The sequence below is a fragment of the Emydura macquarii genome, unplaced genomic scaffold (assembly GCF_026122565.2).
Source record: "Emydura macquarii macquarii isolate MOO-44397 ecotype Brisbane River unplaced genomic scaffold, CSIRO-AGI_Emac_v2 contig_3477, whole genome shotgun sequence".
NCBI classification, from domain to species: Eukaryota; Metazoa; Chordata; order Testudines; family Chelidae; genus Emydura; species Emydura macquarii.
Window position 1 is genome coordinate 601,945 of NW_027133614.1, and position 19,764 is coordinate 621,708.

The 19,764-nt window shown below is 43.5% G+C and overlaps 2 protein-coding genes across 7 annotated transcripts in view; both read left to right on the forward strand.

Annotated features, from left to right (window-relative positions):
* Window positions 1–5,221, forward strand: part of CEP350 (centrosomal protein 350) — a 123,937-nt gene extending 118,716 nt beyond the window's left edge. For all 5 annotated transcript variants that reach the window (XM_067535212.1, XM_067535215.1, XM_067535214.1 and 2 more), the window contains one exon: window positions 1,198–5,221. In XM_067535212.1, the coding sequence (XP_067391313.1) occupies window positions 1,198–1,362 (165 nt within the window). In that variant the 3' untranslated portion in view covers window positions 1,363–5,221. The remainder of the gene's footprint in view (window positions 1–1,197) is intronic.
* Window positions 5,222–6,311: 1,090 nt separating this feature from the next.
* The window catches only part of QSOX1 (quiescin sulfhydryl oxidase 1), a 44,910-nt gene continuing 31,457 nt past the window's right edge, over window positions 6,312–19,764 (forward strand). Inside the window, exon 1 of one of the 2 annotated variants that reach the window (XM_067535074.1) lies at window positions 6,312–6,417. Coding sequence is in view for 1 of the 2 variants with exons in the window: in XM_067535073.1 (XP_067391174.1) it covers window positions 18,752–18,995 (244 nt within the window). In the remaining variant the exon portion in view is untranslated. Of the gene's footprint in view, window positions 6,418–18,678; window positions 18,996–19,764 lie in introns of those variants that run through there. The other variant, XM_067535073.1, reaches the window with a different exon arrangement.

Consider the following 19,764-nt stretch of genomic DNA (forward strand, 5'->3'; position numbering starts at 1 on the left):
GACATTGATATCATAACTAATAAAGCTGTCTCAAGCTATGTTTTTCACCCTTGATTTGACCATGTATTCCAAAGTAATGTCTGCCTGACCTACTTACTGGTTGTCCATTCATATTTTGGGACAGATTTTATCTACAGTGAAGTTTCCTAATTTCCTTTTCCGATTATATAATGTAAATATATTTTAATTAAGTTAAACAGATACTCTTGAACCAAATATAGGGTTCATAGCCCATGGTGGGTTAGCACTGAAGCTGAATAAATATTGGAAAAGTTGTCAAGAGTTATTTTCTGGCATCCAAAAGAAATTTGTATTTGACTTCATGTTCTTTCTAGGAAAGTTGAAGCACTCAAGTTTTACTAGTGTGAATATGCATGGAAGCAAAACTTTAGCATGAATGCTCAAAAGATCACTCAAATCTAATCTTAAATTGTAATATTTGTAACATGCAGTTTGGACAGCCTTCAGACTATGCATTATTTGCTGATTAAATTCTGCATATGTTCTTGTACGAGTCCCATCATTTGGGATCTGAGCACCTAATTTTGAATAACAAAATTAAGAATTTTGGGATCTATACATGGACAAGAAAGAGGAAAAAAAATCATCGAATTGTTAAAAAATTATCTGTCTGTACTTACCACAAAATTCAGTTAGTACTAATGCTTTCAAAACCACTAAAGCATGAAATATGCTGTACAAAGAAACTGTTTTACAGTATCATATTGCACAATAGTATTGCCTGCCAGCATTTTTGCTTCTGCTTTCAGGAGAATTAGTAGTGATGTGAATTTAAGCAATTAATTTTAAGAATATTTCACTTTGAATTCACACTATTGATCAGGAATGATGTTACATCAGTAGTATTTTTCAAGCACAAAACTTTTACAGAAATGGAATGAATTTCTTTAAAATGAACAGTCAACCAAAGAGGAAAGATTTAAAAAGTAAAAATATTTTGGTAAAATTAATTTATCTCACTAAAAGAGATTGTCTGTGTAATATAACTCTTCATTTTACTGCTCTGAGAATTGTTGTGGAACAACTTATATATAAAACAATTCTGTCATTGCTAGTTATTTCTGTGTTATACATTTTCCATGCTTTCATTTTACTTGTGCTAGAAGTCCTGAAGAATACTATTCCAAGAAACAATGGGGAGTGTTAACATTTTTTTTCCCCCCTCTAAAATCCAAGGTGCAGGAACTCCATGAGGAGGAAGCTCAATGGGTGAATTATGATGAAGACGAGCTCTGTGTGAAGATGCAATTGGCAGATGGGATCTTTGAGGCCTTAATCAGAGACACTATTAATGTTCTGAACCAGATAAATGAAAAACAAGGGAGACTACTGCTTGTGTGACATCCATGAAAATAAACCAGAAACTGTGAAACTACTTGCGTCATGGGCTTTCTGACTCCTGACATATACTACATCTCCACCATAGCAATACTGCTGCTGGACTTTCATACCTGGTTTTAAAGGCAGTTCAGATGTGATCAAGGAACACAGTATTACATCCCCATGCCTTTAGAGACCTCACACTGGATTTGTTGTTCCAACCAAGCATGGTCCTTCACTTGCTGCTGGCTTTACACCATCCTTTGTGCCAATTCAGCACGCAGAATATATGTCTTTACCTCTCCATGGTATCGGTCTGGGACTATGAACTTCAGATTGTACTCAGAAGGTGGTTGGGTTAGGATGGGATACTGGTCACTTGGCCCATAATTGCTGTTAGAAGTGGTCTTTAGAAATGTGTATCAGGTGATTTTGATAACTACTGGTTTGGTCAGTTTTTAGCCATAAATGGACATTACAGCAATTAATAGTGTTACATTCTTAACCACTTTGTATCCTGGAGTCCTAACAATATGCATCAATTTTTCCACTCTGGAGTAAATTTCATTCCCTTTGAAGTCTATTTCCACCTTTCTTCATGTGGTGTGGTACCAGACCTGATCAGTGGGCTAACACAGGGGAAATTGGAGGAGCTTGCTTTTTGCATTTATCTAAAGAATTCTTACCTGTTTCCTATCTAAATTGCATCAGTCAAGAATAAGAGCAAGGTAAAAGCCACCAAAAACTGGGCATAATAGACTAGACCTTGGTCAGCTTTTTTCCTGCCGTACAGCATTTCTTCAGCTCCTGAACCACTTAGATAAATGAATACTCAGGATTCTCTCAGGCAGTAGTGGAAAACATTTCTTCACAAAATTTTGGCCTTCAATCACTCGCCTTCCTCCCTTGCTACCACCCAACCCTAATAAACTAGAAAAGCAGTTACTTGAACGATTAGGGAAATGAGTGTATGCACCAAAGAAAGTGATGTCCAGTACTTGCCTGTATAATTGTTTTTTGGTTGTGAGGTTTTTAACTTATTTTAAGATAATTTATTAAGTTGGAAATAAGGAAAGTAATCCAGTGCAGTGGTTGCACTGTCTTAGGTTTTGAAAACAGCAGAATCTGTGAAAGGTACCTATGTAATACTGCATCTGTCCTGGAAACTTCTAGGGTCCATATTCTTTGCACAAAAATTCCAGCTTCCTGAGATAGAAGGGTGTATAGAAGAGTTAGAAAGAACCAAACATCAGTGGTCAAATGTGGGAAGGAAACTGTAAAAACTATGAAAAAAGCCTCACCTGGACAAATTTCAGTGATTGTGGAGTGTTTAAGGGAGTGATCTTGGAAGACAAGATGTGAAAATATTTCCTGCTCCCTTGTTGCCTTCCTTCTCACAAATGGTTCTTTTTCCAGAGCATTAGACAATAGGAAGCCACCATGTGATATGTTTGGAGCTGTTCAACCCCAATGCCCTTCAGTGCTTTCTTAATCTGTCCTCCTCTCTTTGTGTTTCTTGGATGAACACAGACAATCTAGGATTGAGTATTAATGCCTTAATAATAGAAGTCCTGTTTACTAACATGGGATGAGACTCAGAGCAGATTCATGTTCTCCGGGCATGTTGCAGTATTGGAGTGCACTCAGAAGCATGTTAGGAGGCATCCCAAAGATATTGCAGCCAATTATATGCATGTGGGGAGATTTCTGCTCCTTTCCTTCCATCTGTTTTTGTTTCTTGGGCTTCCTGCTTTGCATACCTGTGCTGCTGCTCCATTGTGTTCCTCTCTCTCTCCATCTTTATTTTTGGGAAACTGTCATTGGAATATTTTCATTTTGCACAATGACACACAACTGGTAATTATTTAAATTAGCGACAGCACTGAAAAATGTTGGCCTTTGGATCCTATCAAATTCTTAGAGGTAGTAGTGCCAACACCATCTGTGTGCGTTATTAATGGTGAGCCATATCCATGAGAGCTTAATGAGCAAAGAACAGGAGCACATAGTGTCTTGGAACACCTCAGACAGGGCACATGTATCAGTGGTAACATTCTTTCTAGCAGTCCAGAAATGAGATGATTTTCGTGGAGTGACGTGCATCTTTTTCATGAGTGATTCACTTGTGTATGTAAATTAGCATCATGATGATGAACCTCAAAACTGTCTTAAGCATTTGACAAAAACAAACTACAACTGCTGTTTAACCAGCATGGTGTCACTAGTCAGGTCACTATCTGATTCCCTTTCCTGGGCCTATCTTCTTTTCAACAGAAATATTGTTATTTTTATAAACTGTCATGGAAGAAAGCAGAGTACCAGCACAAAGAGAGAAACCTGCAAAGCAAGGCTGTGGCATGGATATCATAGAAATAAGTTAGTTTCCTCCCCAAGGATCCCAGGGCCTTTGCTGAGATAGAAAGATGACCCTACATCTCTGAGGATTCCTGGTGGGACATAGGGTTTGTGCATATGGTAGTGCACCAGCAGAGAGTGTCTTGTACTGTCAATCTTTCAAGATGTGTCCTTGCTGGCTTGAGTAAGCAAAAGTCTGGGTGTCATCTGCAGAAAAAATTGTGTAAAAGTAATGGTACCATTTACTTTTGGTACCAATTTGTAATAGGAGCAGCCTAGAATAAAATATTTATGGGTGTCAAATTACATTTTCAACACTTGATAAGTGTTGGGGTACACTGGCTTGGTGATGGTCCTTTCAGGTCAGGTTTTGTGATGAATTGTTGAAGCAGTATGAGGAAGCCCTAAGTTGAATAAACAGAAGCTGAATTCACCTACCCCCTTTTATCTCAAGCCCAAAGTGTTCTGTCTTGGGTCATGGTTGAATTATCTTGGTGCAACAGTGTTGGAAAATCCAAGGTTGAGGGAACATGTAAACGCCAAAATTTTTCTGAGCCCGAAAATAGGATGAGCCCTCTGTAGCAGAGTCAGAAAGTGTTGGATGGAGTCAGTATGAAGACATCTCTTTTCAGCCTAGGAGAAGGGCTATTAATGCAACATGGAACAGCCCAGGATTGTATGATTATGGAGAGTGACCACCTCTGTCATGGTAGGATATTTCCTGAGCTACAGATTTGGGATATTACTACTTTACCTTTCAGAAAAGCTTTTGTTACTCATAAGGTTTTGTGGCCTATTTGAAAAATCTATCTTGTTCACTTTCCTTTCTTGAAAAAGTGGCCTTAGCTTTTTGCAATACTTGAATAAATTGTGTACATGCAAAAGATTTTTAGTAGCACAGCGTTAGAGAGCATTTAAATAACTATTCTGCAAAGAACTAAGTGCAGTTCAAACTTTGAGTTCCCATTGATACCTTAAGAATACTAGGAGAATAAATTACTTTTCAGCAGAGTAACAGTTGAAACTTACAAGGTAGTTAGTTCAAATTGTAGGAATTTTGAAGTGTTTACAAATCAGCTAAAATGGAGAAAAGCAAAATATCCAGAACATATTTGAAATATAAAAATCAAAAATACAAAAATATATACAGATGAAAAAAAGAGTACTGTAATTAACCTGCATTTAATAGGGTTTTTTTCTTGACTTTGCAGAGCCTTTTTATATACATTTGCAAAGTCGCCTTTGGGAGACCCTCTCTCCATGTGTACTGTATTGTGCAGATATTAAAATAAATAAACCTGTTTACTGTGTGTGTAAATGACCTGTTAACCTGGTTTCCAGACCAGTTTTCAGCCAATAATCACATCCAGTGCAGTTTTGCACAGTAGAGTTAAGGATGTGGGTTTTTGTAATTATGAGCTGTAAAATAACCAGGGTTGTCCCTGTGTACACCAGTGTAAATATCTTTGTTAACTGAAATGTACTTTGATGATAAAACCTGTAAATAAACTGATTTATAAATTAACTGTCTTATTTCCTGCTTCTTTATAAAATGGAGTGTAATTACACAAATAGCTGATGCTACACTTCGGCTCCCAATTACAATCTACTAAATCGCATTATAATTGCCTTAATTGTGATAATACCTTATGGCATGTCCTTGCATATTGTTAAAGCTGGCTGAATATCATGGCAAAAAATGGAAAAATCATTTCTTTGTTGTTGCAAAAATACAACTCACAATTTTAGTTGGAAAGATTAAAAATGAGTCATGGTAAACTTTTCAAAATGGACTTTAAAAATCTTCATTTTAAAATTATACTAAAAATGTGTTTTCTTTTCAAATAGGAAATATCCACAATCTGTTTAAGATATGGATAAAATGTTCCTAAGTTATGTTATATATTCCTAAATGACATGGTTTTATAAAACTGCTCTTGTCATCTCTGAGCCCATCTTTATATAGTAAAAAGGAATGTTCTCTAGAAAGTGCTATTTGTTGGTAGAAAGTTAGGAAGGCAGCCTGCATCCATTATACTTGGTTCATATTTGTAAGATTATCTTCATAATTGTAAGAGCTAGAAATGTAGTAGTTTAAAAATGAAAGCTAATGGAGCTCTGCAGAGGGCTATTGAGCAGCCATGATGAAATTGCAGAAATCATAGGATTCATGACAATGTGGCAGCCAGCCCTAGTCATTATTAAATGCAAAACAACAAAAACAAAAAAACCCCAGCCTCATATTAATGCAAAATCAAGCACTTTGGTCAAGATGTTCCTGCAACTAAAGTTGCTATAGCTATTTTAACTCCTCCATATTACACGTCCTATTTATTTTATGCTGTACATTGACAAAGTAATTGGTTAGGTTTCTGTTTAATAAGGAAGAGAGGCATAAACAATACTACCTATATTCATCATGACAGAGTTGTTGTTGCCAGAGCAACCTTACCTTTTTGGCATTTCCTGAGAATTCGAGTGCTTGATTTCACAACTTGAATATTGCATTAATAATAGTAATTAATAACTAGCTCCTATATAATGCTTTTCATCAGTAGCTCTCGAAGTGCTTTACAAAGGTCAGCATCATTGTCCCCGTTTTACAGATGGGGAAACTGGGGCACAACCCATTTGGGCAATCTTCACGTGCATGAGATGCATGCGTGCTGCAAGTGGGATCTACACGGACAACATATGTGGAAGAATCACAATTACTTTAAGGTAAGTTACCTTTCGTTCTTACAAATAAAACCAAAGCATCTGGTCTGCAGGGAGGACTCAATCCATGTCAGGTTTCAAATTTGTTCTTTGTGCTGTAGCTGTGTTCATGCATGTGGTTGAAATTGTTTAAATGGGAAGTGAGCTGAGAATAAAGTACTTCATCCCCAATAAGGAATGTTTTGGAAAATTCTTAGCATGTTGGAACCAGTTTACAATCAAGGCTTACAGTGATCTGATTGCTTCAATCTAAATGCGAGGCAAACCACAGCACTGAGGTGGGTTGTTTGCTGGATAAGTGGGTGTAACACAGTAGTGTCTAAATGAGTGCTTCCTTGTTAACAAACAGGGAGTGCATGCCTCGTTGTCCATCCCCACTCTTGAAATAATTTCCTCTGCATATCCTGGCCTTTAGGACACATTGCTACTTGCTACTGTCATAATGCCTATGCTCATGATGGGAGCATATGTACTGGGAATCAGTCTTGGGTGCGTTTCAGATTGGAAACTTAATCTTATGAATTTGTCTTCATTTTTGAAAACCTCTTGGCAAAGGACAACATTGCCACAGCTAATTGGAGAGTGGCACAGCAAGCTGCCACATCACTGCTTTGGGCCCTTCCCAAGACAGTCTGTAAACCAGCTGATGCAATCACATATTATTCCCTGATTTGCGAGTTCATATTTCACATTGGCTAGCTACCATATTAAACACTTCCCTGTACCACTTAAAGTATGCAATCACATTATAAATGCTTTTAAACATGTTCTCCCAGCCCTAGAATTTTGTTACCTAATGAAATTCTCTGATTGGGTAATGGCACTTCTTAAAGTCCACAGCATTAATTCTAGTGGGCACTGTCTGGCATCTATCATGCATTCAGCTGCATCTTAATCTGAGACTATACATCCTACAAATGCCTTGCTTGAAGAACACTCATGGGCCTGAAATGTAACACTATTTCAGATTGTGGAGCATTCTGCAAAGCATTTCTGGAATGTTCAGTCCTTCATTTGAATGGGTGGTAGAAAAAAAGGAGCTAGCCAGAAGACATTGCTGCAGGAGCCAACTTCAGAACACAAGCATTGGGAGAAGACAGTTGCGGCTCACTGGCCTGATGTCACCAGTCCGTTGGAGTTCAGCCCAAAACATGGGTAACTGGAAGGCAGGAAGAAATAGGTATGGCTTATAACGATGTTTAACATAGATGGTGTAATCAGGATTGCAGATGCAAGCAAAACACAGTGTTTTGAAGTGCACTGGTTGCTGGAGAAGGAAGTGAGATGCAGCAGAGTCTGAAGTAACCAATGAACAAATAGAAATGTAGCAATGACCATCCTCCCTGGGTATTATCTTCCTTCTTCCTGTACTCTTCTGTCCTGTCCAGGATATGGTGCTGTTTGAAATACACATGAAATTCCCAGGAAAAGATGAAGAACAGCGGCAACAGGAAAATGGTTACAAAGATAGAGTGCAGAGGGTGTTATAGAAGGGTGTATTTAAAGTAGGATAGAGAAGAAATGGGACATGAGGAAAAGTGGCCTCTGTTTCTCCAGCAACTCAGATGTAACCTTAGAAGAGTGGAAAAAGAAGCTTATTTGGCTTTCAGTCTAGATGTTAATCTCAGCCTAGTTTTCCACATTGGAGTTTAAATATGTGGGACTTCAAGGCGCTCTTCAAAAGCAATCATCCCACTGAGATCGGTTTCATGTAGCTTCCACCAACACACTGAACAAGGGCCTGTATTTGAAGTCTGATTTGTCTCTCTCTTTAACCCCTGTACTGCTTAGTTAGGTGGTATCTTGAGTGATTCTAAATAAAATACTATACATAAATCTGTTAGACATGCAAGAAATTGGGTTTAAAGGGGAAAAAATAGAGGGAGGCCCAGATACACTGATAATTTGTATCTTGGTACTACCAGACCTGTCCACTGGAATTCAGTGGAAACTGGATACTTTGTTCCCTCTGGCTCTTTGAAAATCCCAGGGTCAAGTGCTAGTCACACTGGCAGTGTTGTCAACGCTCGTGATTTCAGCACACAAGTCTCACCAATGTTTAGTGATTGTCTTAAAGCCCTAGCTCCTGGCTGTGGAGAAAAGCTTGAAGACATGACCTGTTAAAATCTCAGAAACTAGAGGGTAACTGGAAAGACCCCCACATGAATTTTAAAATCACATTTTTAAGACATTCATGACAATTTGAGGCTGACTCATGCCTTTTTGAACTTTGTGACTGACAGGGCTACACAGGTAAGGAATCTTTTAGCACTTGCTTTCATGGAGTCCCTTCAACTAAGCCAAGGATTGAATACAAGTAAAATCAGTCTGGATTTTCTTAGCCCCCTCTCCAATCCAGAATACAACCCATCAGAGAGCTTTTATAGTGTATGAGAATAATCAATCTTTTGCAATATGGGCCTCGTCCAAAGCTCATTGAAGTCTATGGAAAAACTGTTTATTCAATGACCTCTAGAACAAGAGCTATAAGAGATCTGACCTTAACATTGAGATAAGGAACCAATTTTGCTCTTGTTGATTTCATCTTAAAACAATTCACCATGAGACTTTTAAAATACATATATTTTATAGACATTCATCCATCAGGAAAAGATGTGAAAGAAACTGATCCCTCATTAATTCTTCTAGCACAATGGCTGTTGTTTTTTGCAATTACAGTCTAGCTCTTTCCAGTTCCAGGGGAAGAAAACATCCAGTCTCCTCTTTAGCATAGGGTTTTAAAAAATGCTATTCAGGCAAGATTACACAATGAAAAAGCACATAGTCAATGAATGAGGATATGCATGCCATCCTCCCTTCCCCCCAGCAAAGTGCTATTGCTGGACTAATGAAGAGGTAGTCATAACAAGCTCCATGAATCTAGCTCCTAGGGCAGCAGGAAACATGGAAAATAACTTGCAACATTGTGCTTCACTTTGAAAGGAGTCTAAGCATTTGAGGTGTGGACCCTTTCCCTTCACCCCGCATGACTGCTGCATGTACAAAGATGCTTTTGTTGCAGCTAGAATGAGTCAAGGGATTTGGGTTAATTAAAATAGATGATGTGGCCTCTTTAGCAGAACTGACAGAGAATAAGTAATTGATTTTTTAACACTTTTGTCATTCATGATGCTAGAGTAACTTAATGAAATCAAGTTGCTGTCTCTTTAAAATGACATAAACCAGTGTGCCCTGGGAAAAAAATCAATACAGTAAAGCAACAGCTCAGGCGGTCATTTCTATGGCAGAAAAGTGGAAGGCCCAGGTCAGGACTCAAGTCTTCTAACTCACCCCTTAGAAGAGATAGGGCATTGCAAATGGTTTGCCAATGCCTTGCAAGCAAAGATGCAGTTCTTGTGTTCTCATAGCAGGTGATATGGACTCATCTGTTGCAATTGCTAGAGTAGAGGAGAACTTAACCAATCAAATTAAATAATTCCAATCCTGAAAGGGCTGAGTGAGCCTGAGTCTCCTTCCACTTCATATGATGGGACTGGAATGTCCTGTCTGGAAGAATGAGTAAGCATAGCGAGAAGCATGATGAGGATGTCTTGTAAAAAAGCTGAGACTTCCTTGAAATGTTTAATCTTCTCTAATGCCATAAGAATGTAATAATCACCTAGCCACAACCACCAATGAGGTTATTTTTGCAGTGTAGGCAGGGGCCTTTGATGGCGTTAGCAGTGAAGAAAAGGTTAACACAAATTACATCTGTGATGTGGGGTGAATTCCAGGCTGGGGACACAGGGACTTGAGCAAGTCTCTCTGGGTTCTCTAATCTGTCCCAGTCCTCGGAACACTGACCTGGGGCAAGGACTGTCTCTATCTATGTTAGCACTGCACTTGGTACACTGGGAGCCTGATCGTCTCTAGAACCTTGTTGCACTGCCATGATATAAATGATATAGCCATCTGGAAATCTAGCCATATGCACCAGAGGGCAGTAATGTTTAGGAAGCATCCAGGGCCGTAACCACAGCTACCAGAGAGTGGAAATAGCTACTTGCTAATCCCACTCCCCAGTAAAATGCAACCAAACCTGCTAGAACGTGTTAGGATCTCTGTGCTATTCCCTGTGCATTGAAGCATTGTCTCATGAATGCACTGGAATCTTCACGCAAAACCCGTGTCTAGTCTTACCCCTGGCAACCAAAGAGCCCACTGTGTTTCTAAAGCAGTGGGCTCTTCCCACTAATCTCCCTGGGAACTAAAGCACTGTACAGTGGGATAATCATTGAAGTTCCTCATTTCATTCAGATGGAAGATTTGTAATTTTTTATTTGTAATATTTATTATTACCATAGCACCTAAGAGCCCCACTCAAGACTGGGGCCTGGTTGGGTTAGTCAAGGTAAAAACATCCCTCTTGCATGAAGATGGTTTGCTCATGAACGCAGAGTAGTCATGTCACGTACAACTACTCCATGCAAGGTCTGGCTGTGTCTCCTGTCAAGTGCTGGAATGCTAATGTCCTCTCAGAATCCTGTTTTTCTAGCAGAGCAACTCATACTAAATATCTAGGTGGAGCCCTGGGAAGATAAAATTTCTGAGACCTGAACCAATAAACAAGGCCATAAATAAAGGGGGGAGGGTGCCATTAATGATGATGATTCCTGGGAGACCAGTGGATTTGAAACACAAGCTGTCAAAAGGCCAAGGTGTTAATTTGGTCTCTGCTTTTACATATTAATGTGTGAGACTTTTAGAGTGCCCTAAAATGTGCTGCTCTGACAAAGGAGGATGACACAGTTCCTGCCCCAGAGTGCTTGCAATGTCTGTTATACATGTTGCAATGGGGGAGTAGGTGACCAAGAATAGGGAGGTTTTGGGACAAAGGAGGGTAAGAAGGACAGCAGTAAGTTCACATGATAATTAACTGCAGACGTGCTATCCTGATGCTTTTGTTAAGTGTTTTTCCCCCCATGTCTGTCTATATAAAATAAGGAAGATTAAGACACAACAGTAAATATTAGTATTTAGGTGTTGAATTGCTTCCCAATGCACACCACTGTAAAGATGGAGGAGGAGGGACAAATGATAGGCAATTGCTAGGCAATGAGCTTCAGAAAAGGAGGGGCTATCAGTTTAAACAAATATATGTACATAGAAGCAGGTTTCAGAGACTAAGGCCATGCTTTCTTGTGAGTGATGGGGCACGGAGGTTAACGGTAGTTCTGAATTCAAAAGTGGAACTACCTAATTCCATTTGTCATTGGAGCCCTGAATTCTGTGCTTTTTTCCCCATGGTGTTTAATTATCCATTAGCGGATGGGTGGATGTGATGGTAACACAAAATGATTTCACTGATGAGTGAGCGTGTTACCAAGGTAAACACTGGGTTGCATGTAGAGGGCACAAACGTCAGTGACATGGTCACAGCACAAGGGACCCAGAGCAAGGAACTCTCAGGGCATATCTATACTGACGGCAGCAAAGTTGCCGCTGTGAGATCGATCAGGAAGTTGACTGTGTAAAACCACTCCCTTAAGTAGCGTAGCACTGCGCAGTTCACGTCGGCGCAGTGCAGTGAAGATGGCGCACAGAAAGGAAGCACAGCAGTCAACGGGACTTACACAGGCTACTCTGTGTAGGCTATGTCTACACTGCAGAGTGAAGTCGACTTTCTTAAAATCAACTTTCACCTGCGGATTTTTAAAAGTCGCTAGAGTGTGTCTACGTCACGCTCCTTGCTCCAGGCTCATGCATCCACACTCGCCACGCTTGTGTCGACATTCAAAGCAGTGCACTGTGGGTTGCTATCCCACAGTGCAACTAGCTGCGGGGTCTGTTGGGACGAGTTTCATTGTCCCATGATACAACGCTTCTTCCCCCTCCCTTCTTGCCCCAAAGAAACAGGAAACCAGTTTTCACGCCATTGGTTTATGCCGCACACTTGCCATTGCTGCAGAGACATGGAGCCAGCTCAAGTCTGCACTGTTATTTTGAGCATCATAAATACTTCGCGGTTTATCCTTGAGCATTTTCAAAGGAGAGTGAGAACCCGAAGCACAGACAACAGCGATGTCACCAAGGCTGCCCTGCTACAAGCCATCGAGCAGCACAATTCCCGATTGCTGCAGGCCATAACGCATCATCTGCAGTCCATGGAGCGCCAGTTCTGGTCCTGCACCAGCACAGACTGGTGGGACCGCATCGTTATGCAGCCGTGGGATAAAATCAGTGACTGCAGAACTTTCATATGCGAAAGGCAACTTTCCTTAAACTTTGTGCAGAGTTGTACCTCTCCCTGAAGCGCATGAATACTCGCTTGAGACAAGCTCTGACAGTGGAGAAGTGAGTGGCCATCGCTCTGTGGAAGCTGGCAACCCCCGACTGTTACCACTCAGTTGGGAATCAGTTCGGAGTCGGTAAATCTGCAGTGGGAGTTGCCGTGATTCAAGTGTGCAGGGCCATCAATAGACTTCTGCTACAAAGGGTACTGACTTTGCGAAACGTGCAGGACATAGTGGACCAGTTTGCCACGATGGAGTTCCCAAACTGCGGGGGGGGTGCCATTGATGGCACACACAGTCCTAGCTTAGCGCCTGCACACCTAGCGACAGAGTACATAAACCGCAAGGAGTACTTTTCCATGGTGCTGTGGGCCCTTGTGGATCACGGGTCATTTCACCAACATCTATGTGGGGTGGTCTGGAAAGGTGCATGATGCGTGCATATTTAGGAACTCGGGGCTGTTCTCTAACATGCAAGCAGGCACTTTCTTCCCAGACCAAAAAATTCACATTGGGGGGTATGGAAATGCCAGTAGTGATCCTGGTGGATCCTGCTTATCCCTTGCTCCCATGGCTAATGAAGCCATACACCGGGCACTTTGACAGCGACAAGGAGTGTTTTAATAACAGGCTAAGCACTTGCAGAATGGTGGTGGAATGTGCGTTTGGACAATTAAAGGCCAGATGGAGAAGTCTCCTTACTAGGCTGGACATGAGTGAAAAGAACATCCCATCAGTTATATCTATGTGCTGTGTTCGTCATAACGTGTGCGAAGCAAAGGGGGAAAGGTTCCCCCAGGGTTGCGTTGTGGAGGCAGAAAGACTGGCCCCCAATTTTGAGCAGGCAAATGGCAGCAATATGCTCAGAGCCAACCGCAGAGCACTTTGCCTTCTGGAAGCATTGAAAACCAGGTTTTGCAATGAGATGCAGTACTGATTTCTGTTTCTGTATGTTTTGTGCCTTTGCTTACCATCCCCCCACCATTGATATCAGTACTCTCCAAATCCCTCCCCAAACAAGCTATGAATTAATAAAGAGACATATTGAAATGATGCAAACTTTTATTTATGAACCTTCAAGTCGGTGGGGGTGGTGGGCGAGTGTTCATTCACAGTCTCAAGGGGTAGCGTGACAGGACAACTATCAGCGTGGCCACCGCTGCTTTCTGCTTGCCTCCACCGGTGTGGAGTGCACCACGTACTGCAGCCTGGCCCCTGGGGGTGGGGGAGAGGGAGAGCAGCAAAGCCATAAGTGGAGGAGCGTTCTGGAGGGGCTGCAGCGGGACTCTGTCCAGCCACCGCTCCTCCTAAAGCTCCACAAGCTGCCTGAGCATGTCTGCCTGATTGCGCATGATTCACAGCATCTCCTGCGTGGTACTGTGCTCATGCTCCTGCATTGCTCTACAATTTTCCATGTCCATGTTCTGGGACAAGGTCAGCCGCCACTCTTGGAGCTCTGTCTCAGCAGCCACAGAGCCGTTCATGAGCTCGCCAAACATGTCGTCCCTCGATTTTTTTTTTCCTCTTTCTGATCTGCGATAGTCTTTCCGCAGCAGTTCTAGAGGAGGGTGCCAAGGCCGAGGTGTCTACAGAATGAAAAGAAATGCACAACGTTGCCATTGTTAGCAGACACAGAAAACTGAAGCAAATGCAACAATGTATAAAATACTCTCCTTAGTGTGCACAAGGCTAAGCCAGACCATATTCCATTCCAAGCATCTCAGAAGGGTCGGCTTGCTGTGCCATTACAGAGATGGTAAGCCAGGGGCACTTTACTCTGCTATAGAGAGGCTTAAGTATCTCTCAAAGCTCATTTCAAATGTCCTGTATGAGAGAGCTGACCGGGCGCCACAGTTTAATTAAGATGACCGTTTTGGGATGAGGTGGCCAAAGTGTAGCTGAGGACAGCGAGGCCGGGTTAATAGTCTCATCAGATACCGTAGCAAAATTATTGAAGTGACTCAGTAGCCCAATAAAATGGGGACTTGAGAGGTACAGGGTATCGGCTGTGTAGCTCGGGTACTTTAAACATGCACCGTCTTCCCTAGGTGACCGTGAGCAATGTCAGTCTCTTGAGGGTAACGCAGGAGGAAAGGGAAGATTTGCTGCACGCAGCGGGGTACCGGCCTGGCCCTTATGCCGCGATGCTGTGTTCCGCCATGATTCCAGCTCACTTGATTGGCACAGCAAAGTATCCTACCGTGGAGGAAGAAACAAGGCTGCCCTCCCCCGAAACCTTGTGCAAAGGATAACAGATGCTATTCTCCCAGTAAAGTCTACCAAGCCCCTGAAAATCCCCTTCCCTCCCATTTAAAAGGACATAACTGCTAAGAAGAAAAAAAAACCTCACCAGATGTGCCTTCCCTGGGATCATTATTGCTGTTCTGTGTGTTGCTGGACTGCTCTGCGGTCAGGAATAGGTCCTGACCGTCGGGGAGAACGGACACCCTGCTCTCCTGCATCCTGCTCTCCTCATCCCCCTCCTCCTCATCCTCCCTGGACTGGGATGCAGCGGAAGTATCGATGCTGCATGGTGGTACCGTGGTGGGGTCGCCGCTGAGAATTGCATGCAGCTCTTCATAGAAGCGGCATGTTGTGGGCGAGGAGCTATAACAGCTGTTAGCTTCCCTAGCTTTTTTATATGACTGCCGTAGCTCCTTGATCTCCATGCGGCACTGCTGTGTGTCCGTTGTGCTCCTTCTCCATCATGCCCTGGGATATCTTCCCGTAAATGTCCAAATTTCTTTTGCTATCTCTGAGCTGAGCCATAACGGACTCCTCGCCCCACAAACCGATGAGATCTAAGACCTCTGGTCGACTCCATGCGGGAGCGCGTTTGGGCCTTGCAGTAGTTCAGCTACAAAGCTCTTTCCACGCTGGCTGCACAGGAAATGAACATTCAAATATTCCCGGGGTATGAGAGGAGGGGCCATTTCTGGTTTGCGTGGCCGCGTAACAGCCAAGCGCGAATGTCCATAACGGTCACAACGGGGCATTATGGGATACCTCCCGGAGGCCATTAACGTCGAATTACGTTACGCTCTGTCTACACTGATGCAAAAGCAACCCATGAAATTCGAATTACGCACTACGCCATTTGCGGAGGTGGTTTTATTATGTTGACTTTTGCCGTGCTTTAAGTCATGCCAGTGTAGACGCAATCTTTAGGAGATCGACATAAGTGACATTACGTCAACCTCCGTCGCCAGTGTGTAGACCAGGCCATAGTTTGCATAACTCTGGTCAACTGCTGCCGAATCTCCAGGTAAGTGTAGACCAGGGTTCAGTAAGATATTTGTGAAACAAATTTCCTGCTAATGTAAACTGACCCAGTTCCATTGCAGATGACACCAACAGAGAATTTTTCTCCAACAAGGTAAAAGAAGAAGCATGGAGTATGGATTAATTTGCAATGTTTGGCTTGCAAACAAAATGGGAAAATAAAGATGATCTGGGGTACAGAAAAATGCTTGACTTCTGACTTTCTGTATATTTCCATGCCATGGCTTTTCTTAAACAATTAAAAAGCCCTGAATAAAAATATTGTCCTAGAATAACTAGGTAGGGGCTCTCTAATCGCTTTTCTAAAAACAAGCTGAAGTCTCTTCTGTAGTGTGTGTGCTACCAGCTCATGGCAGGGCTCTGTGTAATATGGTTTAAAATCCATTTTGCTTCTGGGTTTCTAAAGTAAAATTACCTTTTTTTTCCAGGCACATCTCTCATATTCCCCTCATTTCAAGAGATGTCCTTGTAGCCTGATTTTAATTGTATCAATATTGAATAGGGTTATAGGTTTGCCAATTGATCTGATTAGAGGATCATGAGGTTCGTGTCCTAACCAGGCTCCAGAAGAATGTATAAGGACTCTTGGGGGTACCACAGGAATATTTCAATGATAACCAAATTTGTATAATTTTATAATTTATTAAGATAACATAAAATGATAAACAAATGACTGATATAGAGTAAATGAACAATCAAATGAATAATGGATAGGACAATCTTAATTATAGAGACTTATATAATATATATCTATGATATTCTTTAGCCTAATATACTCACACCTTCCCTAATGACCTGGTTGAGAGATGTCTCACCTCCGGAGGGGGGGAGGGTGGAGTAGGCAATGCGGAGAGCTAAGAGTAAAGAAGCTTCAAGCAGGAATAGATGACGATCGCACCAAATAGCACAATCTTCCCCTTCTTATACCCTGAGAATATGGGTCCTCCTTCTAAATCCATAGTTGGATTCCTACCCCCAGAATAGTGGGGTACCCACATGTCATAGGCTGGCAGGTTCATGTATATTAATGAGATATCCTCATCACTTATCAGAAGTTTCCATGATCTCACCTTTGCCCTTTTGACCCTCTGTGGGTTTTGTTGTATATTTGTTTTTCTGACAGGAAAAGGGTCCCGAGTCTTATGATGTATTGGTTAATACCTGACATCACCCCTTTCAACATCTAGGTCAAAAGTCCTGAGGAAATCTACTTATCTTGCTTAATTATTTATACCATATGTCTTGTTTTTGCCATACTTTCAACACTTATTCCCAAATGTGTGTGTGATGATTACGTAGCTGTTACACAGGATATGGCCTGTATGTTACCTTGCATTACAACACAAATAAATTATATCACTCTATTATAATCACACAATCATACTTAAATCTTATAAGAAAAGATATATCCCTATAGAATGCAAGCAAGCAGGATAGTTTTATAGGCTACACCTAAAGTTTCTTCTCTACTTTTATTGCTGAATATTATTTGCAGTAGTAAGGAGCCCTCTATCTTACCTGGCTCCCATCACTGTAACATCTGAGCATCTCAATCTTTAATATCATACCCCTGTGAGGCAGGACAATGGTGTTATCCCCATTGTACAGATGTGGAACTAAGGCACCAAAAGACTAACTTATCCAAGGTCTCACAGGAAGCCCATGGCAGAGCAAGGCCTAGGTGAGTGCCCTAACCACGGGACCATGCTTCCCTTATGCACTTGAGCTTACTGTTGTTTACACTAAAGGAATGAATCCCGCAGTGTGAATCTGTGTGGCCATCATGATTTTATCATGGGTCTCACACTGTTTGGTGTTTTACTTGAACTCCCAACTCCTGGGGACAAACGCTTATATGTGAATTTCTGGTTGATTTGTTTTTCTAAGTATGTTTCTGGTGTCATTGTTACAGAGAAATGTTTTTAAAGGCAACCGGAGCTGACCCTCAAGGCAAGTAACTGATATTTTTTTTTAAATCATGATTTTTGAACAGGTTCAGTTGGCTGATGATGATTTGTGTCCTGATGGATAATTAAAATGCTGCATCTTTGTCATGCTTTGTGGCCCACTGCTGGGCCCTGGCAGCTATGGATCTAGGTATTTGTACCACAATCTAGCCTGGTATCTGAGCAACTACTTTCACACCTGTCTTTAAAATCTGTGTGTGTAGAACTAGGGGCTCTGGCAGCTGCTGTGTAGTTAAGCAGTGTGACCAGCACTGGACTCTGTGCCCCCTCTAATGCAGGGAGATGTCTTGTCTCTTTCACGCCAGGGCCTCTGGCCAGTGCCTTTCAGGGGTGTGAAACACGTCTGTGTCTCCCTCCCTCGTGTGCGAGGAGGCAGAGAGGCAGCTGTGCTGGGCCTCTGTTGCAGGTAGAAGGTGGTATCCCTTGCTGCACTGTGGGGCCCCACCCCGCCTTTCCCCCGGCTGAGCACAGAGGTCACAGCAACCCAATACGGGCCCCCCCGGCTCGGGGCTTGTGTCAAGCTCCTGGCCACTGCCCAGGGGCCTCAGAACTGAAGACGGCCCTGCCTGGGAGCTCGTCCCTCCTGCAGCCCAGCCAGGCGGGGCCTTACCGGCATCGGACCCCCGGCCCGAGCCCTGGACTGGGGACGGGAGCCGAGCCGAGCCGGCCCCGAGCGCAGGGGCTGCAGCCTGCAGGAAGAAAGGGGCGGGAAGGCGCCCGGCCAGCCCCCCCAGCTCCGCCCCCTCAGCTTGCAGCTCCGCCCCCCCGGCCACGGCCAGGCAGCCGCGGCTGCTGCGACTCGGCAGCAAAGTTCTGCCGCCGGCCTCACGCCCCGGCACTGCGGCGCGGCGGAAGATGGGGAGGCGACGCTACCCCCCGCCCGCGTTCCTCCTGCTGCTGCTGGCGGCCGGCCCGGCCTGGGCGCAGCCCGGCGGCCTCTACTCGCCCGCCGACCCGCTGGTGCTGCTGCAGGTGGACACGCTGGAGCGCCGCGTCCTCAACTCGCCCAGCGCCTGGCTGGTGGAGTTCTACGCTACCTGGTGCGGCCACTGCATCCACTTCGCCTCCACCTGGCGGGCGCTGGCCGCCGACGTCCAGGGTGAGTGGCCGGGCCGTTGTGCCCGCCAGCCCCCTGCCATGGGCTGCCCCTTCCGTGTCACCCTAGGCCCCGTCTCCCCCTCCTGGGTACCGCTGCTCATGGCGGCCCAGCCGCCCCCCCCCCCCCGAAAGGGCACCCACTCCTAGTGCCACCCGACGCCCTTTCTACCCCCTGACCGCCCGCTCTGCCACCCCTCTTCTCATTCCCTGCTCCAGCTCTCGGGAGTCCTCAGCCCCCTGCTCGCCGCCTCTGTGCCTTTTCTACCCCCAGCCTTCTCCTCTGGCATCTTCATCTTTGTCTTTCCCTTGTGTCCTCTGTCTGTGCCTCTCCTAGCCCCTGGCTCTGGCATCCCTGCAAACCGCAGAAAGGAGGCCTTCCCCTGCTGTGACCGTTTCTTGTGTGTGGCTGGCTGAAGGGTCCCAGCTGCACTCTGGGCTCTAGCTTTTTTTTTTTTTTTTTTTGACTGAGAAGTTAGGAGAGCAACTTCCTCAAAGTTGCTGTCAAAAACCACAAACAAAACCTCTTCTTGCTTCACTTCTACAGTGTAGTTACTTTACTTTGGGGGAGGGAGAGAGGAGGAGGGTTTCTTTTTCACATTGTTACTTTGGGTTAACTCTAACGCTGTTGCTCCTGTCTTATCCAGCCCAGCAAGGGCTCATGCAGTCATTAGCTGGTTTTGGGAGAGGCCAGTAAGTGTTGATCTGATCAGTTGAGACACCAATATACACCGGGAGCTATTGCAGAAAGTGTGTGTGTGTGATAGAGGGTG